The sequence below is a fragment of the Anas acuta genome, chromosome 1 (genome assembly GCF_963932015.1).
Source record: "Anas acuta chromosome 1, bAnaAcu1.1, whole genome shotgun sequence".
Taxonomy (NCBI): domain Eukaryota; kingdom Metazoa; phylum Chordata; class Aves; order Anseriformes; family Anatidae; genus Anas; species Anas acuta.
Genome location: NC_088979.1, coordinates 32,111,354 through 32,139,181, shown reverse-complemented (window position 1 = coordinate 32,139,181; position 27,828 = coordinate 32,111,354). Strand labels below are relative to the sequence as shown.

At 40.6% G+C, this 27,828-nt stretch overlaps 1 protein-coding gene across 2 annotated transcripts; it reads right to left on the bottom strand.

Moving 5' to 3' along the window:
* Window positions 1–52: 52 nt before the first annotated feature.
* SUGT1 (SGT1 homolog, MIS12 kinetochore complex assembly cochaperone) lies at window positions 53–26,609 on the bottom strand. Of its 2 annotated transcripts, none has more exons than XM_068675622.1 (13): window positions 26,494–26,609; window positions 26,342–26,387; window positions 23,723–23,813; window positions 23,017–23,086; window positions 22,566–22,636; window positions 17,718–17,771; window positions 16,112–16,126; window positions 15,076–15,145; window positions 14,539–14,635; window positions 13,440–13,547; window positions 2,174–2,264; window positions 1,162–1,343; window positions 53–590 (listed from the first exon to the last, which is right to left on the bottom strand). In XM_068675622.1, exons 1-13 carry the CDS (start codon window positions 26,538–26,540, stop codon window positions 489–491), a joined length of 1,044 nt encoding a protein of 347 aa, XP_068531723.1. In that variant the 5' UTR covers window positions 26,541–26,609; the 3' UTR covers window positions 53–488. The 2 variants fall into 2 exon arrangements, with proteins under 2 accessions (XP_068531723.1, XP_068531734.1); XM_068675633.1 differs by having other exon boundaries at window positions 15,076–15,110; window positions 16,110–16,126; window positions 26,494–26,607.
* Window positions 26,610–27,828: the final 1,219 nt, after the last annotated feature.

Genomic DNA, 27,828 nt, shown 5'->3' with positions numbered 1-27,828 from the left:
CAAAAACCGAGATTACTAAAAATGAAATGAAGAAACTTCTGTATAGAAAAAGTTATATTTACAATTTTATTTAGCAGAGTTAAAGAGCGAAGAATTGTAACACTGTTGTTGAGAAGTGTTTTTACCCAAAGTTGCCAAGATCTAATAAGTTATGGAACAGAAGTATCGGGCATAAGGCAACGAACCTGAACAGCCCAACAGAGATCACCCATTCCCCAAAGAGCAGAGCTGATAAAGGTGGTAGAAAATTTAGACTGTTTGACTCAATCTCCAAAATTTAGACAAAGATGATGAAAAGAGAGGTTCCACTCGTGACTACACCTTTAACATCTGCAGGTGAAGGAATTTCTAAAGCACGCAAAATGTAAAGACAATTCCTGTTTCCAGGGGAGCATTCAGTGCTTTGAATCCAAGAACGCTATGTCCATACACAGTGGTCAGTACATGACTTATGGCAACACAGAGATGGTAAGAGATTAAAAACAGGATTAGAATTTTTTCCATTCCATGTCATCAGGAGGATTTACTTCTACCTTCCTTTTACCAACATCTGACCAGTTGGTGCTCAGAACCGTGCCTCCAGACTCCATCTGCAATAAAAGAAAAAGCTTGCTTAGTTTCCTAGAGGAAATCTAGTAACACAGAAGTCACATTTCCTGCAACATATTAACAAATTCTGAAAAACCTGATGAATTTATTGCTTCTATGTGAAGTTTTTACACAGGAATTTGGTGCATATATTGAATGAAATTTGAAAAAGCCATCATTCCATGACCTTCAGCCTAGCAGTGCTTGTTTTCCACACTGGACATTACGAGATGCTGATAATAAGCAGCTTTTAGAGGCTGTCATGTTGTTGCAAAGGAGCTATATATAAAGAATTAAGAAGAATTTGATCCTGTCATCCTGGGCAACAACTCCAAGCCTTATAGGAAGCAAAAGCTGCATTCCCTTTGATAACACTAACTGAAACAAAGAAACCAGCAAAGCACAACCTCTCAATGAGACCTGTTACACCAACAACTCCCACTGAACCACTGCCATTTATCAGAGGCCCAAGATTTTGGTGGGTGGAAGCCTCCTGACTTATGCAGAGCTTACTATAACGTGTCACTCTGCAAAAGCTACACATTTCTTTAGAGACAAAGAGCACAGACTTACAAATGATTTGTTCATGGCACGTTTCACTTCATCTGTACCATCTGAATAGATTTGCTGAAAGAGTTTATTTAAAGCAGCATCTCCTTCTAACTTCTCGTTCTTCTCCTCTTCTTTGATTTCAACTACCAGTTTGTCCCAGTTCCTTGTGTAGTGAGAGGAGGATGGATATAAGTGCTGGGTGTCTGAAAAGGGAGATGTTAGTTAGCTTAGAATCTTCTCACTACTTTTAAAGCTGCATTCTCCAGAACAGACATGTATGTATTTAATGAATCTGAAATAATGGAATATGAATCTCAAAATGCAAATGGTTTCCTCCTTGCAGATAAAAGCATTGCAATGAAAAAATATAAAGGGAACAAAGAAATGCTGGAGACCACATTCAGCAGCTGCAAAGTTTACTTTCAGGTAAATAATTATATTATTTAGCTATCCAACAAAGAAATTCTGGACAATAACAGCAAAAATAATTGAAGTCAAAATGAGGCAGGAGATATTGGCTGACAGGAAGGAAAAAAACAGCCTACAGCCACAGAAAAATGTGAGTTAAACTGCAAAAATATCTGAAATTAATAAATCAGGACGTCAACATTTTTTCAAAGATGCCTTGTTAAATTGTCCTGAGACACTGCAAAAGCATTCAAGAGAGGTGAAATACTTAATGATACTTAATTCTTTAAGCAACAATATACCCATAACAATGCAAAGAACTGCAAAACAGTGACTGAAATAAACAGCTAAACAGATAAAAGCCTGAAGGAATTAATGACAAGCATAGATCCTCAACAGTTCATCAGATTAATAGAAGTTATGCCCAACCTTAATAAATGAATTTTAGTAATGCCCTGCAGACTATTTCTGTCATTTTCTGGTAGTGGAAAAAAAAGAGTAAGTCTTTTTATTGTAAATACAACACTACGATTTTATTAACAGCTTTTAACACACCAATTATTATTAATATCTGCAAGTGCCTTGCCAAAAATAAAGCATTTAACACTTCCTTCAGATAACAAACCTGGTGTAAATTGCTTTAACTTCGGAGAATCTCCCTGTCCCTCTAGCTTCTCCCATCTTACAGCTTCTGGCTTCTTCATTTTTATTTCAACCTACAAAACACAACACAAAGAACAAATTAATCCAGATGGCAAACAGTTCTGAGGAACAGGTTCAAATTAGCTGGATTCTGTAGCAGTGAGGAAATAATTAGGTTGGTTTTAGAGACTGTGTCTAACATGAAGCCTGCATTAGAACAAAACATACTTACCTTACCTTATGAAGTTATAGTACTTAATGACACATCAACTAAACTCTTCATGCTCAGCTCTTGCATGAGTTTCATCCTTTTGTTTTAGTACCACTTCCTTGTGCTTACTATTCACTCTCTGTAAATCACAGCATCCCAGAAGTAACAATCAGCTGCGATGCCTCTACACTGCCAGGCACCAAGGTGCATCTTATGCATCTGTTTCTTGCCAATCAGCTCTAATAATTAAATAGTGCTCCTGAATGACTGCAAAATCCAAGCCCTAGGTTTACATCCCATCCAACAAAACCTGACATATTCGATGTATACTACACAAACCAGAGAAGCATCCAGAGACGGTGCTCATCTTCCCATTGGAGAAATTCAGAAGCTGGATTCACTTGGTTCGCTGAACACACGCTGCTACAGAGAAAACTGCCTAGTACTCATTGACAAAACCGGCAATTAAAAGTGGATATGGTTGCAATTATCATAGGAGAAACGAAATTGAGTTAAGCGTGTCATGCCCCTATTCACAACTACCCGTAATCCCTTTAGACAGCCATATTGAAGCAGTTTCTCATAATTAACCTCATCCTTGGTCAGAGGATTACCAAGTTGCAAAACAAAGACTGAAAAACAAGGAGTGCCTAGTGTCACTTCTAGATGACAAACTCCCTTCAGGAAGTGTCACAAAATTCCTACGATGCTATCAATTGACTTAAATCTCCGCTTGCTGAACTTCAGCAGCTCCTGATTTGTGCACAGCTTTGCATAAGGGAGCTTAGTTCTACCTAAAGCCACTGCGACCTGGGGATCCCTGCAGACCCGAGTACAAAGGCACCTCTGTAAAGCTAACCCCAGAGATCCCAGTAGCACGCTCCCTGCACAGCATCACGTTGATCCGAAATCTGAACTTTATTTATTGAATTCTTCAAGTCTGTCACTGGTGAGTAACAGTCCAAGATGCCTTATAAAAATAAAGAAATGAGCTCATTTAAGTCTCAAAGCTGCCGTATTTGGGATCATGCCGCATTTTAAGAAACAGAATATTTAATTACCACTGCTCCACTTTTTTTTTTTTCCTGGGGAAACTACTGCTTCCCTTGACAAGTTTAAATATACATTTTCTACCACTAACTTGTACTAAGTGGGAACACGTTTAAGACATGAGGCACAGAATGAATGCCCTTCAAGGCAGGATAGAGCTTTGGCCTTAATAAACACAACTTACACGTAGGTGACTCCCCCACTTCCTATATCTGCTGGATTTCCAATGTTTTTAGCACCCTTACAAGTCCCAAACTGAGCATCACAGGATCGATCTTTAAAAATGAGGAAAAGGTATCAGTCACAGAACAAAAATAGTCAAAGAAAAATAAAATGCTGTATTATTCTAGTTGCTCAACCTACTGCCTCTAAAAAATCCCTCATTCAAGTTTAGTATTTTAATCTCTACAAACACAAATTTGTTTTTAACTGTGCAGAAGCAGCATTCAAACTGTGCCAACGATTATTACTCTCCAGCAGCAGTAGAGGATACAGCAAATCTTCCCTCACTGGGCTCTTTTAAAATGGCTACCAAAATTATAGCCACAAAGTTCACGTTATGAACTCTACACTCACAAATCGAATGCTTTGTGATGAGCACAAAGAAACTAAAATATTTTTACACAGCTACACGTACAAGAAATAAGTAGTTTCATCAGTGCCAGAATTGGCAGGTTGTTCTTTTTGTTTTGGTTTGTAGTTTTTTTGGAATGGATTTGGATCTCATGAGTCAAACATTTAAGTTAATTAGCCACTAACAAAGGCGCTAATTAGCCAGAAGTAGAACACTGAGTCTTAATTTAAAACAACCTGTCTCTCCTCCACTTCCTACAGAACTCTCCTCAAGTTGTGGCAACTGTATCGCCAACCCCAGTGCGTGTTTAAGAGGAGGAGGCCTTAATCTCAAAGTTTTTAATACTCTAATTAACAATGCATCCCCACTGAACAGCCTTAATAAAAACAAACAAACAAAAAAAAAACAGCAAATTCACAATGCTGAGACTGCTCAAACCTATACCACTTCAGTTTTCCTCGTTTGTTTCTCCTCTTGCCCTCGTGCTCCAGGTCTCCACCACCATCTTTCAGAATCTCACACAGACTTTCATCTGCACTGAAAAGAATGAACTCTAACGCAACGTAATGCTTAATGTGAACTGCTAAACACAGATGTTTTCTTCACAGAACACAACCCTCCTCAAAGATCCCTTTGGCTGTTCAGACTGCTCTGCCCACACATTTAAGAAAAATCTTTCTACTTTTGCTGCTCCAATAATCCCCCGCTCCTTTTTTCCTCTGCTAGCTCTTACACTTCCCTCTGCAACTGCCCCCAAGCCTGTGCTATACAACAAACATCCCCAACCAAGGAAGAGGAAATGCTACAAACTAATTCCCAGCGTAAGATACAGATTCCTTAAGCCTAAACGTTTCAACGCTGCCGAACTGGAAGTACATACAGCTGAGAAATGGAGACAGAACGTGTTTATGACATGATTAATCCTTTAGCCCATCCACTCCATCCACTTCAATTCAGCTCACTCATTAGGCAAAGTTGCAGGCAGGAGCAAACGGAGCAAAATCATTAGCTGTGCACCATTATACAAGCACATCTCCAAAATATAAAGCTGTAAAATTCTGCTTGTGAAGATGCGCATTTCTTCAGCTTGAGAGCTTTATTTGATCTGAGAAGCATCTCTGAGTCCCAATTATGTGCACAAATGGCAGTAAATGCATTTTAATGAACATTTTAAAGCAGATACGGATGGCTATCACACAGACAAGTGACACATCATTGATGTCACACCTAACACACAAGTACTGTTAGCTTTTTCCTCTCCTTGGAAAAAAAATCAGTACCCAGGCAAGAGAAATACATCTCAATGTTTTGCCAACTACTTTGATATAACATTTATATTTCATTAAACGTATGCCTCATGCCAACTTTAGAATAAGACAGGAAAAATGATTGTAAATTAAATGCTTTGCATGCTAGTTTAAGAAGCTGCCTCTGGTTGTTATCCATTTAATCACATGCTATTTCAAGAACTTTGTTCTGTAACAAAACACCACTGGAAAGAAAAAAAAGAAGGTTCAAAACCTTCAGGCACATGAAGCTTAAGTAAAAGGTAGGTCCTGGTTATTCTACAAATTCACGTTCACTGTGCATTAACACTACAATGGGCTGTTGTGCTGAGGCTGTGTCCCATTGCCACAGTTACTCCTTTCTGAAACAGCCAGTTACAGAAAGCAAGAAAAGCACAGAAGCACTGACGCTGGCGTTCATCGGAAATAAGAAGTAAAGGACAGTGAGATTCCCAGAGGAATGCTGTTTTACCCCCATCTGGTACCCGCTGTCTCTCTCCCTGTCACCATGTACCTCTGGTCCACCTCCTCTGTCCCATCCCATCAGGTAGCAGCACACAAGAATACAGATATTTCCCCTTCAACCTTTTCTTCTTAACGTTGAGGAAGCCCAATTCCTCAGCCTCTCCTCGTAGCTCATGCCCTCCAGCCACCTGCTCATCTTGTTAGCCCTCCACTACATTGGTATCTTCCTTCCACTGGGAAGCCCAAAATAGGACACAACACTCCAGATTTGTAAAAAGTTCAAGTGCAGAAATAATCCACTTGCTGTTGTGTTCTCTGTTTTAAGTTCCTCGGATTTGGGGTTCAAAGTGAGCAAAGTAAAAAGGAAAAGACACGTGGAAATTTGACAGAGTAATTCAGGCAATGCTTCTTTGAAATTCTCCCTGAGAAACCCACCCTGCTGAGACAAGCGTCAAATCAAGGAATCATCATGGAGAAGAGACCACACGAGCAGTGAAAGGATACAGGGGTTTCTACTCACAGAAGTAACAGATGCTTTAAAAAAAAAATAACAGATTAAAACAAATTTGTTTGCATCTGAATCCGAGTGCTATGTATGGGAGAGATGCCAGAAAAGACCTCAGCAGCAATCTTATATGTTTCATTGCTAGCACAAAGGCACAAATAAAACCTTACTTCAAGAAGAGTGGAATAAGAGAGCATATAATCTAATTTTAAGAAAGAATTTATCCCCTTAGAGATAAATACAACACTAAGTTATCAACATTAAGATTCTAGGTAGAAGCCTACTGCTAAAAAAAGCACCCAAACTTCTGGCAAACTAGGTTCTGCATGGACTCATGCTCTAGGACAGAGCTCACCAGTTTGGCTGAGAATATTAAAAGAATTTTGGTGGTCTTTGAAAGAAAATGTGGTATGCACTGACAAGTTATGAGAAATTTCTTTTAACTCCTTGTGTATTTTGTATTTCACAATTCACGCTAAGGGAAAGTTTGCTTGACTAATCTGTGTTGAGCTCTGATCAGAGGGATGAAGGGAATCGAAAGTGGCAGAGCTTGAGCAGCAGCTCAGCCACTGATTTTAAGACGTGAAAAAAATACCCTTTAAAATTCGGATGTTTTGCTGTATTAAACAAATGGTAATGTGAAATCAGGATTTCCAATCACCTCCTTAGTTATTTTACTGAGTTGGTGACTATTACTGACCTACTGACTCTTTTGTCCAAGTAGTAAATTCAAGATATTGTCATTTTGCAATCACAGCTTTTTTATTATTATTTTTTTAAACAAACTCTACGGTTACAACTTCTAAAAAGGTATGACCTATTCAAACTTCTATCTATAATCATATGCACAAACAGTTTTGGTATCCTAGTTATTCAAAGACCTTTTATAAATTGTTCATTCTAAGTTCCAGAATCTTTGGTCCATGACTTAAAGTATACTGAGATTAGGATAACTTTCCAGTGTAACCACAAATTATTGATAATTTAAAAAAATGTTCTGTAGAGAAGGTGTTCTAACAGAAGGGATTTAGCAAACACCTTTTTTTTTTTTTTTTGCCAGCTTCATACTATGGATAACTGAGTGTACAATGATCAGTGCCACTTCACTGACATCATATAGCAACCACTCCTTAGAATTTGGGATATTTTACAGAAGGAGCTAGCAATACAGATCAATTTGGTAGCCTAAAGCTCTTTGCCACCACATCCTTCCTGTAAAGCCAATCGTTCTCATATCCACCTTCTCTCAAGGCAGAGAGAAACACTCTTATAGCTTTTCTTTATAGAGTTATATAAAACATGGGCATTGATTCATGAGCTTAAAATCTATTTCTCAATATTAACAAGTTTAAATCTGCCCCAAACCCACCTGCACTCACAAGGAACAAAAAAAATTGAACTTATTCTGAGCCAAGTAATATCACAGCAATCATCAGGAAGGTTTCTTTATGCTCTCGCCAGGAAATTGTTCCATCTAGCCCTGCTTAAGAGATGCAAGAGAATGCAGAAAAGCATCCAACTCCTATCTTAAATATCAGTTTATGGTTTACAGGAAACACCCAGAAAGTTTAGGGAGATACGAATCTGCGTGAAAGCCTCACAGAGAGAACTACAAGCGAGCAGGCAAGGCTGCATTCAAGTTGCTACAAACAACTAACTAAAAATAACCAAAATGAGAAAGCCTCTTTTAAGGATATGACTGCAAGAACCGATTGCAGTTAAAATAAACCCATAGCCTCTGTTTATCTATCTGTGTACATCTGCCTCTGAGTAAAGACTCACACACTTTTTGAAACACTTTGTCTCAACCTTTCCCTTTACATTGAGCAACAGGCACCAGGGTGCTTTTCCAGTAGAGCTGCCCTGGGTGTTTCAGCGTTTGCAAGGCAAAACGTTGGTTTGAGGAGAAGAAACGTTCCTCTGGGGCACACCAACTGCCCCTATTCTTGGCATAAAGCTGCTGGGAGTGTGCTCCTACCTCAGACATCTCTGTAACAAATGCCAGCTGTGAAAAAAAGTGAGGATTTCTAACACCTTCCTCTTTGCAGCACAGCTTTGATGTCTAATTAAAGGGAAGTTCTGGGGTCACAAAGCTGCTTTTAGCCACTTTTTCAAATGGCTCCAAACCGCCATTATCTACAAAAAGCCCAAACCACTAAAAAAAAGTGAAAACTCACAGCAATTGTTCCCAGACTATTTGCAGATGCAGGAGCAGAGAAGAAGGAAAAGAGAAAGTACCAGCTGAGGTTTCCTTCAAGAGGATAAGGACACACAAAAAAGCAGATACTCATCCTCACTCTCCTCACCTAGAAGAATGAGAAATCTCACCTAGAATGAGAAATTCCTGAGCAGCATCGAGAACATGAATGAAGACCCAGAGAAACACACACACAACACGCATTTCTAAGAGAACATAGCCAAATACTCCCCTGGAATCCCAACTGCTTGACAGATGGAACAGAAGAGGGAAAAGAAAGCGGGGCTGATTGTACACTAAGAACTGTTTCAGAACATCAGAAATCCTTGCACTACGTGTGCATTTCTATTCCCTGCTCTATCTGCTGGACAGAGCCAAGTCAGCTCCTCTGTCTTAAATGTATTTCGTCACTCATTTTAGGTCTGCATGCCTGTCATGGGTTTGGCTGAGATAGGAGTTCATTTTCTTCGTAGAGGCTCATATGATTTTGTTTTGGGTTTCTGATGAAAATAGAGGTGATAACACACTGTCTTTAGTTGCTGCAGAGCTGTGCTTACACAGAGGACTTTCCAGCCCCTTGTGCCGCCCTGCCAGAGAGCAGGCAGAGTGTGCACCAGGAGCTGGAAGGAGTCACGGCCCGGAGGGCTGACCCCAAGTGGCCAAAGGGATGTCCCACGCCACATGGTGTCATGCCCAGCAATAAGAGATGGGGGAAAAAAGGAGGAGGGGGGATGTTTGGAGTGATGGCATTTGGATTCCAAAGAAATCATCGTGTGTGCTGAGCCCTGCTCCCCTGGAAGTGGCTGAACACCTGCCTGCCAACAGGAAGCAGCAAATGGATTCCTTGTTTTGCTTTGCTGGAGCGGTGGCTTTGGCTTTACCTGGTAGCTGCCTTTCTCTCAACCCATGCATTCTCATACTTCTACCTTTCTGATTCTCTCCCTGTCCCACCTGGAGAGAGAGAGTGGCTGCTTGGGGCTGAGCTGCCTGCCGGGCTTACACCACAGCAAGGCCTTTTTCCTGTTATGACGGGAGCAGAAGGAGAATTCCACAAAGGCAACTTCTAAAGAGCAAACTCGCTCCAGCCTTTACATTTTGGCTCCCTCTGCTGGAAATAAATAAAACAGGCAGCACCACTAGCAAGTACCTCACCTTTTCTTACTGCTGAATGCACTGTGCAGTTCTCAGTGTGGTGCAGGTCTTCCCCACCTCACCCGACACCTGAACACAACTGGGGATGGCCACCAAAATACAACAAATCCTACCTACACACAAAATCCCTCCTAATTTCAAAGACCAGACCAGCTTCTGTTTATAAGACACAAATCTCTAACTTATACGTAACTTTAGGAGCTGCTGCTACCTTTTGCTCTATCAGGTTAACCTAGTAATGTTTTCTAAGCAGTCAGACACCTTTGCCAGATTGGAAGTTAAACAATAACATCAGAGAAACAAGGCCTAATGTAGCAATTGCATTTTTTACTGTTGACATTCTCTGAGAGAACCAAGCCTTTAAGTTCTGTCTGCTGTTCGCAGTCACTTCAGAATCTGTAATTCTGCAAATAAAACCAGGGCTATTTTCTCCTCCTGAATTTGCATCTTTACCTTTATCGTTTTGCATTTGTCAAGCGATGCTGAATTTTAAGCAGTACTGAGAGATTCATCTCCAGCATCTCTTACTTACCAAAACAAGCACAATTGCTTTATTATCTGCCAGCTCTCTTGTTTCATCCTCCATCCATTACATTTATTAGGTCTAAGAGGTTTATGTGAAACTCAAAGTCTATCTAGTGCAAAACCTGCCTGCGTGTTACGCTCTGTTTCACCATAGTTGGAAAATACCAGATTGCAAGGAGCAATCCTGCAACCTTTGTCCTGCAGAAATCCAGGCTGGGAGCTCAGCTAAGCAGGAAGGAGCCACAGTCTACTCCAAGTAGATAGGATTCCTTCTGATGGAATCACAAAAGGACTCTGAGAAAGCTCTGGCACGGTTAAGTTCATTGGAAAGGTGAAGCCAGGGACCACTGTGAGTCAGGGAACCAGCCCAGCAGACAGACCCCGGCTGAACCCAGTGGCTCTGATAGCTCTGGTAGAGCACAAAAGCCACTGCTGGAAGCGAGCAAGCTCATCCCAGAGGCTATGAACATGAGAATGATTTTTTCCAGCCATGTCCTAATCTCTATCTGTACTTAACCTGCCAGCTTAAAATATCCGTTTCTCAGGCGCTGCTATCAGCAGCTCAGAGAAAACACTCACCCCGCTCTAGTCCTTAGCTAAACAGTCTTCAAACCTTCCAACACACAGCAAGACGAACAGACCTCACTAAGTCTGTCAGTGCCATAAAGACAAGAGTCCTCCCAAATACAGCCTCCTGTCGCCACTCCTCTGAGTCTTTCAAATCCCATCTAGCTGTGATATGCACGTACACTTGGAGAGCCTTTTCCCTCCTCTTGGCCCAGTCTGCACTCTTATCAGGGCTCTGGGTGGGTTTTTGTTTTGCTTGTATGTTCTGGTTTGTTTGTAATGAGAAAGAGAAGAGGCCTAGAGGTACTCCAAATGAGTTGCCTGGCATAGTATGGTTTTTGTTCCAACAAAACATGTTTTTGAAGCGAGTCTCCTTTCAGATCACATTCCTTTTTACCATCCTGGTTCACACCGGAAAAATATTTAAGAACATGTGAACAGGACAATAGGACTCTTCTCGGATGAGAATAAACAAGATATGTTCCAGGAGCCCACATAACCTGCTTCCACTGCTAACAAAACCTCAGCCCATCTGGTCAAAGAACCAGATACAGTAAAATGTTTGTATAATCAGGAAGATAATAAAATTAAGTCTTCCTTTCCAAGTCCTTACAGAAGAACTCCATGTAAGTGACACAAATTCCTTTGTGAAGAAGTATTAAGATGGTTTATTCCAAGTAATAACTATATTTTCCATCCTGCTCATGTGAACAAAGCACATACACAAAACTGTTGCAAAAAAATGTACATCTCTAGTATTCAGACAACTGCACCATTTCCCTTAAAGTGCTTAGAATATTTTACTTTGAGAAACACTAAGTCTTTAAAGAGCACTTTGCATGCTTCACCATCCTTAATGCAGGCCTCCTATAAAGTATTTTCTTCACTGAGACTCCACCTGCTGGTCAGTACTGGAATTAGCAGATGCATCATCCAAACTGTATCTTTCACTGTGCTTTCACAAGTGTCCCCCCTTTATTTCTCTTTTCCACAAGAGGAAGTATACACAGAAGCGCTGACTTCACCTGTTACAACTCCTCCTGTGTTCTCTCTTACCCTGCCTTGCCTTAAAATTATTCTCTCAAAACCACATAGGAACAGTAACATTTGGAAATAAACGCAAATTCCTTACACTTCAGACACTGCTTGAACACAACGAAAGCTTTCACACCACTTTAAGAATCTCAGCCTAAACCATGCTCCAGACTACTAGAGATGATTCAAATAATTAACCCAGGCTGGGGATGGCAGCATAGGAAGACAGCCGTGATAATTTCAGGAGCGCTGAGACACAGGCCTAATGCTTCACAGAATAGCAAACTCCAAGAGCTATGAAAAGTCTAACACTAGCTAGATAGGAATAAACGCAAACAGGACCTCACAGCTGCTCATTTGGACAGGGCACCTGTCCATTCCACTTACATTTATATATATACAATAACAGAGTAGCAGACTTTACACTTAATTCAAGCACTCGGTTTCATCTCCCGCTTTGTAAGAACTCTGTCAGGGAGTGTAGCTATAGGACAAGGATGAACAGTTTTAAACTAAAATGGGGTAGGTTTAGATTAGGTAAAAGGAAGAAATTATTTACTGAGGGTGGTGAGGCCCTGGCACAGGCTGCCCAGAGAAGCTGTGGCTGCCCCATCCCTGGAGGTGCTCAAGGCCAGGCTGGATGGGGCTTTGGGCAACCTGGGCTGGTGGGAGGTGTCCCTGCCCACAGCAGGGGGTTGGAATTAGATGGTGTTTAAGGTCCCTTCCAACCCAACCATCCTATGATTCACATGATTCAACCAGAAAACCTGCCCAGCTTCCTTAGTGTGAGGAGTGGAAAAACAAGACCAACTTTGTGGAAATCTTTTCATGTCATCTTGAAGTTCCTTTTTCCCTGAAAACATGCAATAACTTCTATAGGTACCTTTCTGCAGCTTGCAGGTACAGTGGAACATGAGAAAGCAATGGAATTTTCAAAAGCTCTATAAAACCAGTGTTGAAACAGAAGGAAAGAATCAAAAACATTTACTCCTGCTTCAGAGGTAGGTTGTCCACAGAGCCAAGTCTGAACATGTCTGTCTACGTGTTATGCTACGATATGCCACACCAGAACAGTCAGTTCCTTATTGTTCTATACCTGTAATCTGGAAGACAAAATGCTGAGGTAAAAGCATTCTCTTTCATGCCATGCAACTTCCAAGTGTCTCCAAGCAAGCATTATGACAAGCCTTGTGAAAAGCCAAGAACAGATAACTATGAGTAACTTTCACCAGCAGGAAAAAGTCATGAAAGGGTCAAGAATTATTTCAACCCTGAAATCCTACAGGTCTGACATTTATTTTAGGCACATAAAGATGACAATACTCTATAAGACAGTATCGACTCCTAAAAGTTGAGTTAAAAAAAAAAAAATCATTCACGCTTTCCAAATACCCCAAATGTAAAAGTAAAGACCACAGTCATCTTTCAACAGCAACAGTTAAAAGCATCCTCAATGTAACTGTGATTTGCACTTCAGTAAGCAACATATCACGTCACTAGTTCTGATTCTTGCACAAGTTTAGAAAGCTTTCCAGTGGCTGAAAGGCACCTTGAAGAAAGAAAAACACTTCTATATGAAAAGCAAGACATTATGACTGCGGTAATGAGACATGACAATAGAGCAGAAACATTTTCAACGTCAGAAACAGACAAAGAAATGATTTACACTAAGAAGAGCTTACCTTTGTTGAAAGCACTTTAAATGTACTTTGCTCTGGCACTATAGAATGAAGAAGAACAAGCTTTAAGTTGTAGTCTTCACCTGATGGAAGTCTCACCGATGCACTCATCTGTTAACAGTCAAAAACACATCTCTGGTCATCTTTAAGAGAAGTTTTCCATTTCCAAGTAAAGGATTGTCATTTGGCACCAAGACTAAGTGATTCAATTAACAAGCCTTCGCTAGGATACTTAAAACACCAGGCATCAGAATTTCAGGTACCAGCACTACGCTCCTGCATTATTCAACAAGGTGTTTTACAGTACACTACAAAGATGAACAGTAGATTTCGGTTTTTAGCCAGCGTGCGCTCAAAAAGCCTATTATCTTGTCAGCTTGATCTGCGTTCTTTAGGGAAAAATATGGCAAATGGAGTATCAACACTTTCATAATGAACCATGAAAACAATTTGCAACTTCCCTTCTAATATATGCAAGCTATGTTAAACTCCTGTGAGCACTCGCCACAAGTTAAAGCAGACAGGATCAAACAGACACTTCTGTGGCTCACCAAGTACCAACTTAGTTGAGAATAACCTACCTGCTCAATATTCACCCTTAATTAAACAGTCATCAGTACCACATATGGCATTACAACAGTGATTACAGTACTTCCTTGAAACACACTTTGTTGCCATTATCAATTGCAGTGATACAAAAATCGAGATGAACTTACCCGCTGTTGTTTTTCCGTAACAGTACTAAAGCACGATATTACTTATTCATAAATGTTTTGAGAGTACCTTGTTTCTGTCCGTTCACATTCCAGACGCATTCACACACAAACACTTTAACTTCAGATCACCTCCTCCCCAACCCTCCAAACACCCAGGCAGCTGAAGAACAGCTGTTCCTTCTGCAGCATGCACAACACACTCTGGCTTGTGCATAAATCCTACAGACCCTGCTGTGGCAACAGCTCCCTGTTCACTGTACATAAAAATGCTCAGGCAGAAGGCTACTTCTGCCACTTTTTCCTGCTGTTCCAGCAAGTGATGTTCCCTTTTAATAACTACGCCTCGTGAAATTTAAGGATGTGTATCAACAGCCAACATAAATCACCTCTTTCTCTGAGAACTGCACACGGACGTCATCCTTCTGTGCATTCTTGATCATTATAGTCACGATGACTTGAGATTCTGTTTGGTACCAGTCATACCTTCAGAAAAAGAAGCAGGAAAAGTTATCTGCAAGGATATGTTTAAGAACAAAAAAAATCCAAAACCCACAAAAGCTAAAACACTATTGTGTAGTTTAAGGGGGGGATGGGAGAGAAGATGTACAAAATTAAACTTCTTCCCCTTCCTTTAACAACACAGTTGCAGTCTTGACAAGTAGTTAAAGAATGTATTTTTTTAATCAATAAATTTGTAAGAAGTGGGCCACATTCTTAACCAATTCATATTATTTGACTTTCTTAAATTAAATAGCTCAAAAAATTACCTCTACCAGGCACTATGGGCAGGTCATTTCACTTACACTGCCACTTTGTGAAGTTTCTGCAGAATTACTACAATTATTATCTTGCATCTCCAATCAGCAAAGAACAGTTATACGTCAATTACTTTAATTCTCGCAGCAAAACTAAAGACAACTTACTTGATCTTTGATGACAGAGGTTGCTGTTGTGTATTCTGGTTGGAACACATTGCATTGGGAAGTTGTATCAGTAAGAGAAAATATAACAGACATATATAAATAAAGACAAATCACTTTCATACTGATCACTTCTCTTCTCCTGACTTATGCATGTGCATTAACATACATAAGAAAGCTGAAAACTCTCCTCTCCTAGCCATTTATGACAGACTTCAAACAATTTAAAGACTGACAGTGTATATATTTAATATATCTTACAATACAGGGGTCGCACATTTGATAAATAGCAATTGAGTTCAGCTTCAACTCATTTCCTTTCTGAATAAGAAGATCTGAAAGACACACAGTGGCTATGCTGCTCATCTTTAAGTCACAAAGAAAGCTTGAAATAGATCTGAGAACTTCAGGCGTAATTCTCCAACATAAAAAATCCTTTTAATGGTAAGATTTGTCTTTACATACACCCATCATTTCTGTACACTTTCCTCCTCTATCCTATTACTAAGGCATAAAAAATTGAAATAACTACAAAGAAGGGAGCAGAACACCCAAAGCAACTTCACATCCTGGTCTCCAAAAAAAGACTAACCAAACAAGAAAGGTCACTTTTGATATTTCTTCTAATTTCCAATTAAAAAAGAAAGACTCTGCTGAATTACAAAACCAAAGAAGTCTGAAAAAAACACATGCAAGCTACTGGGGAAAAAGAAGCTATCTTCTAGCAATTACAAGTGAGTTGGCACTGATGAGATGAGCTGGTTAATTTGTTTAGAATTGAGCCACAGACTGCAAGCAAGAAAGTTAAAATTGACTTTAATGAGTGCACAGCAATTTCCAGATTTGTTCACCACTCCTAGGTTTTCAGCATTCAAATTTTGCATCCTTGGTCTCAAAACATGTTTAGATCCTTCAGAATTTTATCAAACAGCAAAGATTATTTTAAAACATTTGGAAGCTTCCAGACGCCACAGAACTCTAAAAGCACATTAAAGGCAAGAATCAAAGCAGTAAATATATTAAGGAAGACACCTTACCATTTCTGTCTGTGAGCCTGCAGGGGAAAAAAAAAAAACAAAAACATTTGTACTTTCAGAAAAAAAACATTTGACTTACATGACATCTTTCTTCGTTTACTCTAGCCATTCTGCATTTATCCCATTCTCAACACTACAGAAGTTAAAGACATGCCAGTTCTACCTCTAGTCTTCTGCTTTAATAGCCCTTTACTTTTATTCACGCTACCCATTTCAATTACCAACTTCTGCAAAGAAACAACTGATATAAAACATGTTCTGATTAACAAAAGGAATAGGCTTCCCGCATTTTCCTTACCAGGAAACTATAGAAACCTTTTTTTTTTTTTTTTTATAAAGTAATCAAAAGCATGGTACAAAAAAAATCACTTTCTACAAGTCTGTACTAGGATATCATGCATACGTAGAAATAGGACCAAGTTCTCATCAAATTTGTATGTCATGCTGGGCAACAACAGTTGGCAAATGAGATAGAATCCTGACAGAGAGTGTTTCAAAGGTTTCAAAAGAAACCAACTTTTCCTTTGGTCCTTCATACTTTGTACTCCTAAAAAGGTAAAAATAATGAAAAAATAATTTTAACTTGTCACGAAAAAAAGCTTTTTTTTGTTGTTGTTGTTGTTGCTGTAGTACCAGAGAACTAAGAAAATAGCTCAAAATAAAAAAAAAAAGAAAAGAAATGAAGAGACAAGATAAAACAGTGCAATTTCATTTCTCCAGACAAAACAAACTGGGAGAAGTAGTTATGATATTTGAGAAATGTGTATTATAAACTCTTTCTCTGCAAAGGCAGAGAAAGTTTTCACTCGAGATAACTCTGCAGGTAAGACCAAGTGCATGCCTACCACTTTTATAGTTTCTCCAAACAAACCTAAACCTGGTAAAAAGTACTACCAGGCATAGATTTGTACATTCCTATGTAACACAAACAGGTTCTCCTCTACTAAGTTTGTAATCAACAGGTTGACATGAACTTGTATTGTTTCTACTGCCCCATTCTCCAATAAACACTGGGGAGGAGGGGGAGTTTTAACAGGCAGAGGAAAAAAAAAGTCAGCTATTCTGATATACCTCATTAAAACCAGCAGGCAGTTTAAGCACTGTGGTAAGCTCTTTCCTGGGGTATCAGGTTGTAGGAAGATACAAAAGGAAGCTGACTGCCACGGTAAGACACCAGAGCAGCAGTGAGTACCCAAAGGCACTCTCCATGTAGAATGAAAGAGTGACATCACCAAATTTCCACTGCTCTTTCGAACTTTATTTTCTGCAAGACTTGAGAATTTATTTTGATGTTGGTTTTAGAAAGAAGGCTGACAGGCTTCCACACTTAAAATAAGCTGGAAAGTACATGAAAGGGAGTTAAAATTGTCTGAACTTGAAATGAGTACTCTTCTGTCACATATTATTATTAGATTAAAATCATAATATTAATTTAAACTCTGAACTAAAGAAGAGTTCCCAACATATAATTGAAAGAAACGAGGGATAGGAAAGTGCAACTTTTTTTTAAAAACACAAAAACTGTTTCAAGAAGCAAGCTGTAAACAATACAGATTCAAAGCAGAGGTTACATGAAATCCTGCATCGAGTAAATGCACTTTTTCTTACCGTTTAGTGTTTCCTCACATCTTTTGATCCAAATAGTAAAAGTATCATCTACATCTAGAAGAAATCAAACACAGTAACATCAAGACTCTTCAAGCACTACATGTATTGAATAAAGAACAATTTCTTTCAACCACCAGCTGGAACAAATTCATCCAAATTTGCATCAATTTATTAAATTGTAATTATTATTTCCCAGTATCTTCTCGTATAACCTCTGCCATTTCAGTTAAGCTTTAAACATTTTTATACAGCTCTACTATTTAACTCTGTTACATTTAATTAACTGAAATTAATTTGTAGCACACCAATTTTTTTTTTTTTTTGTCTGGACTGACCCATTTATACTACTGCTTTCCAATCTGCTCAACCTTTATATGGCAGTTGGAAAGCAAGAAGTACTGTTTCACACACTTCTCCATTATCCTTAAAATTCTTTTTCCAAGCACTCAGCCACATGCTGCCTCTCCAGAGAAGTATCAGAAAAAAGAGTCTGTTCTGTGGACAATCCAAAGTGGTGCAAGTTTTCACCAGCACCAAGTATTTTCTTTTCTCCTGGTGGTTTCACACATACTTCACATACGCATCTACAGTATCAATGACATTAGAGATATGTAGGTGCCAATTCCACTCTACACATCAAAACCACAGAAAAAAATTAAGACATTGATAAGTCTAGGAAACAAGCTCCCCAGACAAAAAATATATATATATATATATATATATACCACTGGAAAATAGCTAAAAAGTCAGCAGTACAATGGCAGAATAATCTTCTTATTTCAGCAAAATTCCCAGAAAAACCCTTCACAGTCAGGAATGTTACAAACGAAGTAGCAATATTACTGACCAACTACTAAGACTGGCTAAATTTATCTTTTTGCAGTAGCAGGAACTCACATTGAGGGAGTTCACACAGTAAAATTCCCCGCAGAGAGCTTGAGGAAGCTTAAAAAAAGACCACTGTTTCCAGCCAACATGCTCGTAACACAGAATGCAGCTCCACTGCAGTTCTGCAACGTATTCACCTCGATCCTTTCAGATAGCAAGCATACACAAATTCTGAGGTGTGACTTAAAATTGCTACCAACTCCTCCGAAGCATTTCTTTTTCCTTATCTTCTGCTATCCCTGCTAATCATCTTCAAAGTTGCCTAAATTTTAAGTTACATAACATTTATGTAACCTCTCAGATGCTGTTAGGAAAAGATAGAAACTGAAATAAGAATACGGCCATCTTGACATTACCAGGCAATCAGCTTTTGATAAGTCTTTTTTATATTCCTAACAAATCCTGAAAACAAAATACCTGCTTTCAGATGGAAACCTCCAACATTAAGCAGAGGGGACCAAAAGGCTGCTTTCAATTACCCACTGTATACCTAAGGCATATGGACAACTGACCTGGACTCCTCCAAGTGTACAGGGAAAGGAAAGAGACCAAAGATGCAGCAAAGGAAGTTCTGATTAGATAAGGAAAATATTTTAATGAAAGGGCAGTACAACAGTGGAGCTGATTGCCAAAAGAGGCTGTGACATCTTCAGTCTCAGCTGTCAAAGGACCTAGGCAAACACACGCAACTTCTAAGTTAATTTGGCCAGGGCACGGAGTTTCCTGAGCTCCAGTGCTTCCCTGAAACTTAAATTATTCTCTAATTTTCAAAGCTTTACACACCACAGCCCTCCAAAACAGCTCTCTGAATTTTTGCACTTGGGAACAAAGTTTATTAATTAAAAAGGAAGTGAAATGGAGTAAGTTCAAGGTCCTAAAGCAAAGGGAAACAGACAAATCTACACTGATCCAACCTCAGACTTTCAGCAGCAAGTGATGAATTCTCTTCTTAATTATAGCCTATGACAAGATTGCCATGCAACACAAACTTCAGTAAGAAAGGCCTGGAGTTTTCTGACTTATTGCCCTAAAAGATCTCCTTGCCAACCACTGCCTCTTTTCCTGCATACCAGCACATCACAATTAGAGGCAAATTTATTTACTACTCAGTAAAGTATTCTCCTGAGGAATTTACCCACAACTCCTAATGACTTTCTAATTCAGAAAGACTACCTGGGTCTTCACTTGCACCTACCGAGACATTTTCTTTAAAAAGTTGGCAGAATTCACTTTTACCAAATCCATTATTAGGTGGTCACAGCAAAATTCAAGAACATTTCATTTCTCAAGTGTAACTGTCCTAAATCCCTGTGATGTACCAAAGAGCAGCAGATAACACTGCTTTTTCAGTCTGAGGCACATTAGTGAACTCCATATATTCAGATGCATCATCTCCTGATTGAGCGCAAGAAATTTTGCTTCGTAATGTTATTTTATAAAATCAAGTTTTTACTTACACATTCAGTATTCATTATGCACATTCAGTAATTCATCATGCCAAGTCCTATTTAGCTGTCGCTGTAGGTGGGTAATGGGAAGCTTGCTGTAGTTCCCTGAGCCCGTCAGCACTACCAGTAATGAGCACAAGCAGCAAGCCCATCTCCCTGAGCATTACAAAGACTTAAAACAGATCTTACATCAGCAAGGAACATGTAATGGTGTACTTCTGCCCCCTTGTGCGGCAAAGAAAACAGCCTTGTCAGCAAAGAATTCCCTGCCACAGCAATTCCCTGTAAGGCAGCAGCAGCTAACATCTCCTTATCACCTGCTTAGTGGTTCATTTCCCCATTTTTATTTAATTATAGCCTTTTTTCACTTTGCACTTAAATAGAGGTTAACTGCTATGCCAAAATGCTCATGCTCACAAGTCTTTCCACCTAGGATCCAGCAAACATTCCACAGAACTGCAAAGGCAAATTCTGTCACTGGCATGAACCTGCCAGCAAGACGGGTGATATATTCAAGAGAATCACCTAAAAACCTGTATTTTTCAAAGAAGTCTTCAGGAGACCCCTCATCTCACAATAGCCCATAGGATTTGTAATGACGAAGAACATTGGAAGCAAGTTTCAGTTGAGAAAGTAATCAGGAAGTACAGGGAACCTTCAGAAACACTTCAGCTGGGTCAGCAGCAAAACTGACATATTAAAATCAGACAGGCAGATGTCATGCAATTCAGCACAGCAAGAGGCTGTGCTGTTGGTCAGGGATTCTGAGTTAGCCAGAAGCATGCTGGTATTTACTTCCACAAAGATACCTGCAGCCCAACGTGCTGCTCTACCTTACAATGTAAGTAGGATACAAGGCTGAAGAGAATGAAGAAGTGATGCTCTGGCCTCAGAAGTTTTTGTGCACACCATGTGTTTTGAACAACTCCAACTGACAAGAAAAGTGATGAAATCTATGCACACAGAAAGCTCAGATCGATAGCAATTACTCGCAGTGAAAATGAAAAAATACAGAGAATTTCTGGCCCTGTCAGCCACTAACAGGAGATTAAAGTGACTACTGATTCAATTCAGGAGTTATGGGTTTTCAGAAATAAGTAAGGAAAGCCACAGAAGTAAGGAAATCAAGTAAGGAAAGCTACAGAAATCACAAGGAAGCACTCCCTTTCACAGGAAGATCCAAGAAAACTTGCCTAGACTATAAGGACTCATCCAATTTTCTAGCGTACCAAGAAGGGGAGAATACCCACTTACCCAGGCTACCAGAACTGAAAGAACTTGTAAGCAATTAAAGCTTCAATTAAATCCTTCAGCTCCTATTCCAGAGCGCCCTAAACAGAAGATGACAGTTGCTGGAATTCCACCACATCACCATTATCACTTCAATTCTGCTGGCTTCAGCACTCAAGCCTTTCAGAGGTCTGTTTCAACGCATCAGTTCACAGGCATTTTTTTCTTTAAAAACAGCAGTTTTCTGCAGACTTAATGTATTGAAAGAGGAGGCTGAATAACTGCCATAGTGGGAAGGGGCACAACCACTTGGCAGAAAGAACTTTCATTAACTTACTCTGCCATCAAACTCCAGTTTTAGATCAGAGGAGCGGGTTGCTTATTTGGGAACCACAATCTAATAACATTTTTGGTAAAGCTTCAGGCTCCTGGCATTGTTACAGATAACATACCAGGAAAATCTTAGATCACGACAACTCTTATCAGATTAGCACACTTTGCTGTGCAACTTTTCAAGGTGCTTTTCTTACAATTTCTTTCTGCTGTTGAGAACAAGGGGAACAGAATGAGGTTGAGAGTTGCATTTCAAATGTGGGATAGGCAAAAAGAAAGGAGTTACAACCACCTTGCAATTACTTTGTTGTGTGCTTCTCTGCATCTTATACCAAAGCCTTCTGCATTGAACTACTCCTTTCCTGCTTCTAGAAAAACGTCGTATTTTTAAAAGCTCTAATTCTCCCCAAAATAAAACATGCACAGTTCCAGCTGGGAGGCCAACACTTAAAGGAAAAAAAAGAGAATAAATATGTTTCTGAAATGAAGTGGTATCTAGTGGGAGGTAAAACAAATTCATTTTGTCAGTTCAAACACAAGTTGCACGCTCTTTCTGAAGACCAGTCCACCAAATGGTTTCACTAAAAAATTTCAGCTACAAATAGGAAGCCTTTTCTGTTCAGAAACTTTTCTATGACACGTAATGCCATACCAGTGCCACCATTTATCTGCAAGACCTCTGGGGAGCAGGGAAACACCCCCATTTTATAAGGCAAGAAAATCAGGTATTACTGGCTAACAGTTTTGATACACATTTTTACAGTGTTACACTTTCAGGTCGGGGATTGCTCAGGTCTTCCCAAAAGCCAGACCCGTTCCAGATATCTCAAATCAGGCACCCAACTCATTAGCCTTTAAAAAAACACTTGTTCTTCACTTTCTGCTTACACATTAGAGCTATTTTTTTGACATCAGCAAAGAAGTGTTGTGCACACATCTTAGTACTTACTGTCCAGCCTCTGTCCCTCTTTGAACGACTCTAAAGCAGAAGCGTAGTTTTTGATGTGATATTCTCCTAACCTGACACAAAGAAAAACACAAGGAAGAGTAATTACTTTTCAATCTAATCCACATCCTGAAGATAACAACATCCTTAGTTTACACACTGTATTGGTTAAAAGTACACGTGTCGGAATTTAAATCGCATAAGAAGTCTGTTTTTGAAATGGTTAAAATGTTAAGATAACCACCCCAAAAATCAAGGCACATTTCTTAAAAAAACAACATACTATTTCTTCTTATAATCAGAGCTTTATTACAGATGGCTTAGAAGCAGTATGACATGGAATTTACTCATTTACGGTGTTGCAAAAAGCTTGTATCGAGTGATAATTCAAATGTTACTGTTGCCAAACAGATTAGCACAATTTTCTCAAAGCACAACATACGATGATACACACCCTTTCCTAAGAAGTGCTACAGCATTACTGGGGTTGAGTTCTAGGGACTTCTTTGCATCTGCAACTGCATCTGTTGAAAGTCAGTTTACAGGTGAAGAACATTTATGTTACAAAAAGCAGTGAACTTCAAGTCTTAGAGTACACCTTAAAAAAATTCACTACTATGTTGGCTTTCTTAGCTTGCACACATGACACTATTTAATTAAATTAAATTCAGACAAGTGCTATGGACAAAGCCTTCACTCAGCCACAGAGCTCCATAAAAGACAAAGCAGGACATTTTTAATTAATTCCATTAATCTGTTTCCCAGGCATTATTCAGTTGCCACCCTCCTACCACAACCATACTCAGTCCCTAACAAAAAAAAGAAAAAAAAAAAACACATCAGGATTGAAGACGCTTACAACACAAAGCTTATAGTTTGCTCAAGAAATATACTAAAAATAATGCTGCCAAGATAGCAGTGTGCTAAAATCAAATGAAAAACTGGGCCCGCAGCCTACCCAATTCACTGGAAGGTTTGCAGGTACAGAGCACTCAAAGATAGACAACTTTAAAAGCATGCCCTACTGTAGAAGCAGCAAACTACGTTATCTATAAGGCTTTCTCTTATTGCTAATTTGTCTGCACATTTAAGACATCTGCTATAGGAATGTGTCATAATACACTTGTAAGAGGATTCTCAGCGTTGCCTGAAGATGTTACCAGCGTAATTCTGCAGAAGAATATGAGCGTAAGCCCGCTGACAATAACACTCAGCATCATCTGGATTCTTTTCCAAAGCTCTTGTCAGCTCCTGTAACGACACAGAAAAACATGAAATGGCATCTCAAAAGTCACCGTGAAGATACAGTACCAAGCTCTGTCAATTAAGATTTCGGGAAAGAAATACCCTGAACTGGCATGAATGTTTACCTATTGATCAGTTTTCATCCAAAAAGCTTGAAGCACAAGGAACCTGCCAATTATATCCCAGTCATGAAGTCTGCTTCTTACTGAGAAGAAAACAGGACTTTCAAATGCCTTAAACAGGAAGTCGAGCGCACAGGTGATCCTGTATGTTCCTACGATTTTCCTACAATTCTCCTATTTGTACACAGGTCTGCTCAATTTGAGGAAGCAGTGCAGTATCATGAACTCAGAATGAATATACAATGTGTCAAAATGCTTGTGCAGGAATAACACGCTCAAAGCACTGTGACACGGGATGAAATCCTGCATTACATGATATAACTGAGCATGGGAGATGGTTCTGAAGCATGCTGAGCAAGAGAAATAAGAGAACAAAAGACTCTGGCAGCACAGAGCTCACAGGGAACATTGCTGCACCATGGAAATAAGCATAAAGTAGTCCCTGGCTAGGGAAATCACTGAGTACACAGATTGAAATAACTGTATTATACTCTGTGAGACAAGTTTATTATTTCTGCATAGCAATGAAATGGCAATGACTCCATGCACACACCTGGAAAGAACGTCTCCAACGAGGGACAAAAGTTCTTGTCTTTGCTAGAAGCTGGCAAGTTTTCTGAAGCTACTACAGTACGTGACTGCAGTACAGTAATTTTCTAAGTCAACTGGATTTCCACTCAGAATTTAGCATGCGTGAAGGTGGCTAAGATACAGGCTTTAAACAGGCATAAACATTAATACAACCCAGCTGCCACAACACAGTCCCACCAAGGCAGAGAAAAAAGGAAGAGCAGAAGGGCCTGCCTTAGCTTTAATTCAGACCAATGACCTCTTCTCTTTCACTGCTGGCACATAAATGCTTATACCAACCAGGAACAAAGTGGCAACAACAGCTAGCAGCTTAAGATAAACTTAACTTTCAGTCTCCTGTCTCACCTGTGCCTGAATTTAAGGAATTGCCAACCCTTCTTCTTCACTGGGCAGAACACTTCACCCAAACAATGTGATGAATGCTTTTTTCATCAGTTCCTTCTGACTCTATCCCTAAATAATCACCACTTAGGCTGCAAAACATTTTCTAAGGAAAAAGCGAATAGAAAATAGTCCACAAAGTGGACTACTTTTCCAACTTAAAATGACACAAGAAGCCACTGAGGACTTGGCAGCTTTATCATTCAGGCAGTATTTAAACACAGGGGACGACCTTCCAGTCGTATCAGGTGCAGAAAGCCAAAGCATGTGCTTCAGGAATTAAAGGAACCCAAAGTCCTGACGACACAGTGCAGAAATGCCACTCTAAGTCCTGTCAAGTGTGGAGAGAGGCTCCATATGGCCCCGTATACAGTGCGTCACGTCCCAGGTTGTTAATATTAATTACGTGAGCCAAATGGCCACACCTAGGACCATGCAGGCACGGTGCACCACATGTAGCACCATGGGACTCACCAGCTCAGAGGTCACCAAGCACAGCCTGCCTCTCGAACCAGTGCTTTTAGGTACGCCCTTTACTGCAACATGCACTAAATAACAACTCTAGAACATTAAATGGTATTTTGAAGCTGACAAAAAAGTCTCCAAGTCACTGAGCACACAAAGAACTGAAAAATTAACTAGACAAGACTAACATAGAGAAAAATGGACAGATTCTGATGGTACTCTTTAATACTTCCAAAGACCTTATGGTGGTTTTAGGTCTTAAATTAATTTTTACTAAGCCAGATATATTTGTTTATTCCAAATCCCTTTTTAGATGCCATTTATCTCCTGAAAAACTTTTGCAAGCAACAGAGGAAACTCCAGAGAAGGGCAGGCTTCAGCTGGCCTTTTCTTTAGGGAAAGGTAATCCCCTATTACCTTATCCTATACCACCTACTGCGCTCGAGCAGAGCCGTGCATTTACATCCTCCTCCCTTCCAGGTACGTAAAGATCTATAGATCTGCCAGTTCTGTCTTCTCTTTACCTCTGTTTTTTTCAAGAAAAATAACCTCTGAGAACACATCAGCAGGAGTTAATGGGTAAAACACGGGGAGGGGGGGGGGAACAAGACAGGAAGACAAAAGCTAATAAAGACTGAAGGCATTTCTTCAGTAAGCTTATTTTTCTTCTACTGGTAGCAGCGGACATAGAAATTCGAATTATGGTCTATTTATATATTTATATGGCACAGAAAGGGTTGGCTTGGTGTTTTTTTTTTTCATGCATCCTCAGGCAGCACCAGGGCGCTCCTCGGGGGGGGGGGGGGGGGGACACCTGAAGGGAAGGAGCCCTGCGGATCCCCAGCTCGTCGGAAGGAGAAGGGAAAGGAGAAGGGAAAGCTGAGGGAAAAGAGAAGGGAAAGCTGAGGGGAAGCCGGGGGAAAGCCTGAGGAGAGCCACCTCACGCCCCCTTCCCCTCCTCTCCCCGCCTCTCACCCGCGCCGCTGCCGCCGGGTCGCGGTCGATGTCGCCGTCCGAGAACCTGCCGAGGAAACACAACGGCGTGAGAGGGCGAGGCGAGGCGGAGGGAAGGAGGGAAGGAGGGAGGGCGGCGGGGGGTGGAGGGGGGGAACCTGGCGGGCGCTCACCGCGGCGCCACAGGGGGCTGAGGCGCGGGAGGAGGCGCCGCCGCCATCTTGCCCCCAGGAAACTTCTCGAGAGGCCGCGGCCGCCGCGCCCCGGGGCCGCCCCGCGCGCGAGGCCTGACGGGGAGCGCCCCCCCCACGCCGCCAGGCTCCGCCCGCCCCGCCTGGCGCCCGGCAAGATGGCGGCCGCCTGGCGCCCGTTGCCTTCCCTTTCTTCATCCTCCTCCTCCTGTCACGCAGCCCCCCTGGTGTTTGCTCTCCCGCAGCCTCTGGTTTTTAATTTCTGAGGTGGTTTTGAGGCTCTGTGTAGAGCCTGGCCGCTGCTGCAGCGCGGAGGAAGGCGGCTGCGGGAGGGGAGCTGCTCCAGCCCCCATTTTGTGGTCGGCTCCCGCTTCCTCCCGTAGAGGGCTGGGGCACTGAGGAGAGAGCCTAGTGTGGATACACCAGGGTCACACACTGCAGCCTAAAGGATACAAACCTTTATTTACACATTAGACTGCTAATAATAAACTCCTGTTGTCCATAAGAGGTCTCCTCTACTTTTCTATCTGACATACACTAAGCTGCCCAAATCACTTTCCTTCATGATAGTCACATCTATGGCAAGAGATACACACAAAGCTGTAACCCTGTGGTGTAGTTTTTCATTTATCTAGTAAACAGGTCAGCAAAACAACCCCCACACTCTGTTAAAAACACCATGATGTCAGTTACCACCTCAGGTTGCCTAGTATTAAAAAATACCCGTCCTACAGGAAAAACTCTTTATTCTGTAGTCTGATTAAAAGAGTAGCCTGCCTCTTCCAGAGCTTTTGTCAGTGGGAAACAGAAAGCCATGGTCCTAGTAATGGTGCCAGCAGAAGCCCTGCCAGATACACCATGGCCACTTTGCTGGCGTCACTTGCTTTGGTCCGGCCAGGCTTCCTGAAAATGGGATCAGGGTGTGGGTTTGTGGGTCAAACCCTAACTGCATGGGAGCCACACGATGGGAGAAGAGAGCCACACATTCAAGTGAAGAGGCAGTTTCAGCTGCCAAAGACCAGGGTAGCTGTGGCAGAGCGCTGCTCGCTGGATAGTTTTATTATTCTGATCAATTAGAGCAAGAGATCCCTGTCAGTGTTCTTTCACCTTTAGTTTTTCTACTACTTGCATGTTTAAAATTAACCTTATGAATCAATAAATCTATATAAACTTACAGAAAGACGTATTTCCTCGAATTTTTACATTCTACTAATCTCACTAGACATCATCCTGATTTTTAATCCACCTCCTGTTGAAGCATGGCAATCGGCTAGGTTGAGCCAACAGCCAGCAAGTACACAGGCCACAAGGCCCTCT

Excerpts from the sequence above, each read along its gene's own strand:
- SUGT1 (XM_068675622.1), bottom strand. The coding sequence starts at position 26,540 with ATGGCGGCGGCGCCTCCTCCCGCGCCTCAGCCCCCTGTGGCGCCGCG. Across the intron at positions 2,265-13,439 it reads TTAAAGTGCTTTCAACAAAG|GTTGAAATAAAAATGAAGAA; the intron begins GTAAGCTCTTCT and ends TGTGTTTTGTAG. Across the intron at positions 591-1,161 it reads GTGCCATGAACAAATCATTT|ATGGAGTCTGGAGGCACGGT; the intron begins GTAAGTCTGTGC and ends CTTTTATTGCAG.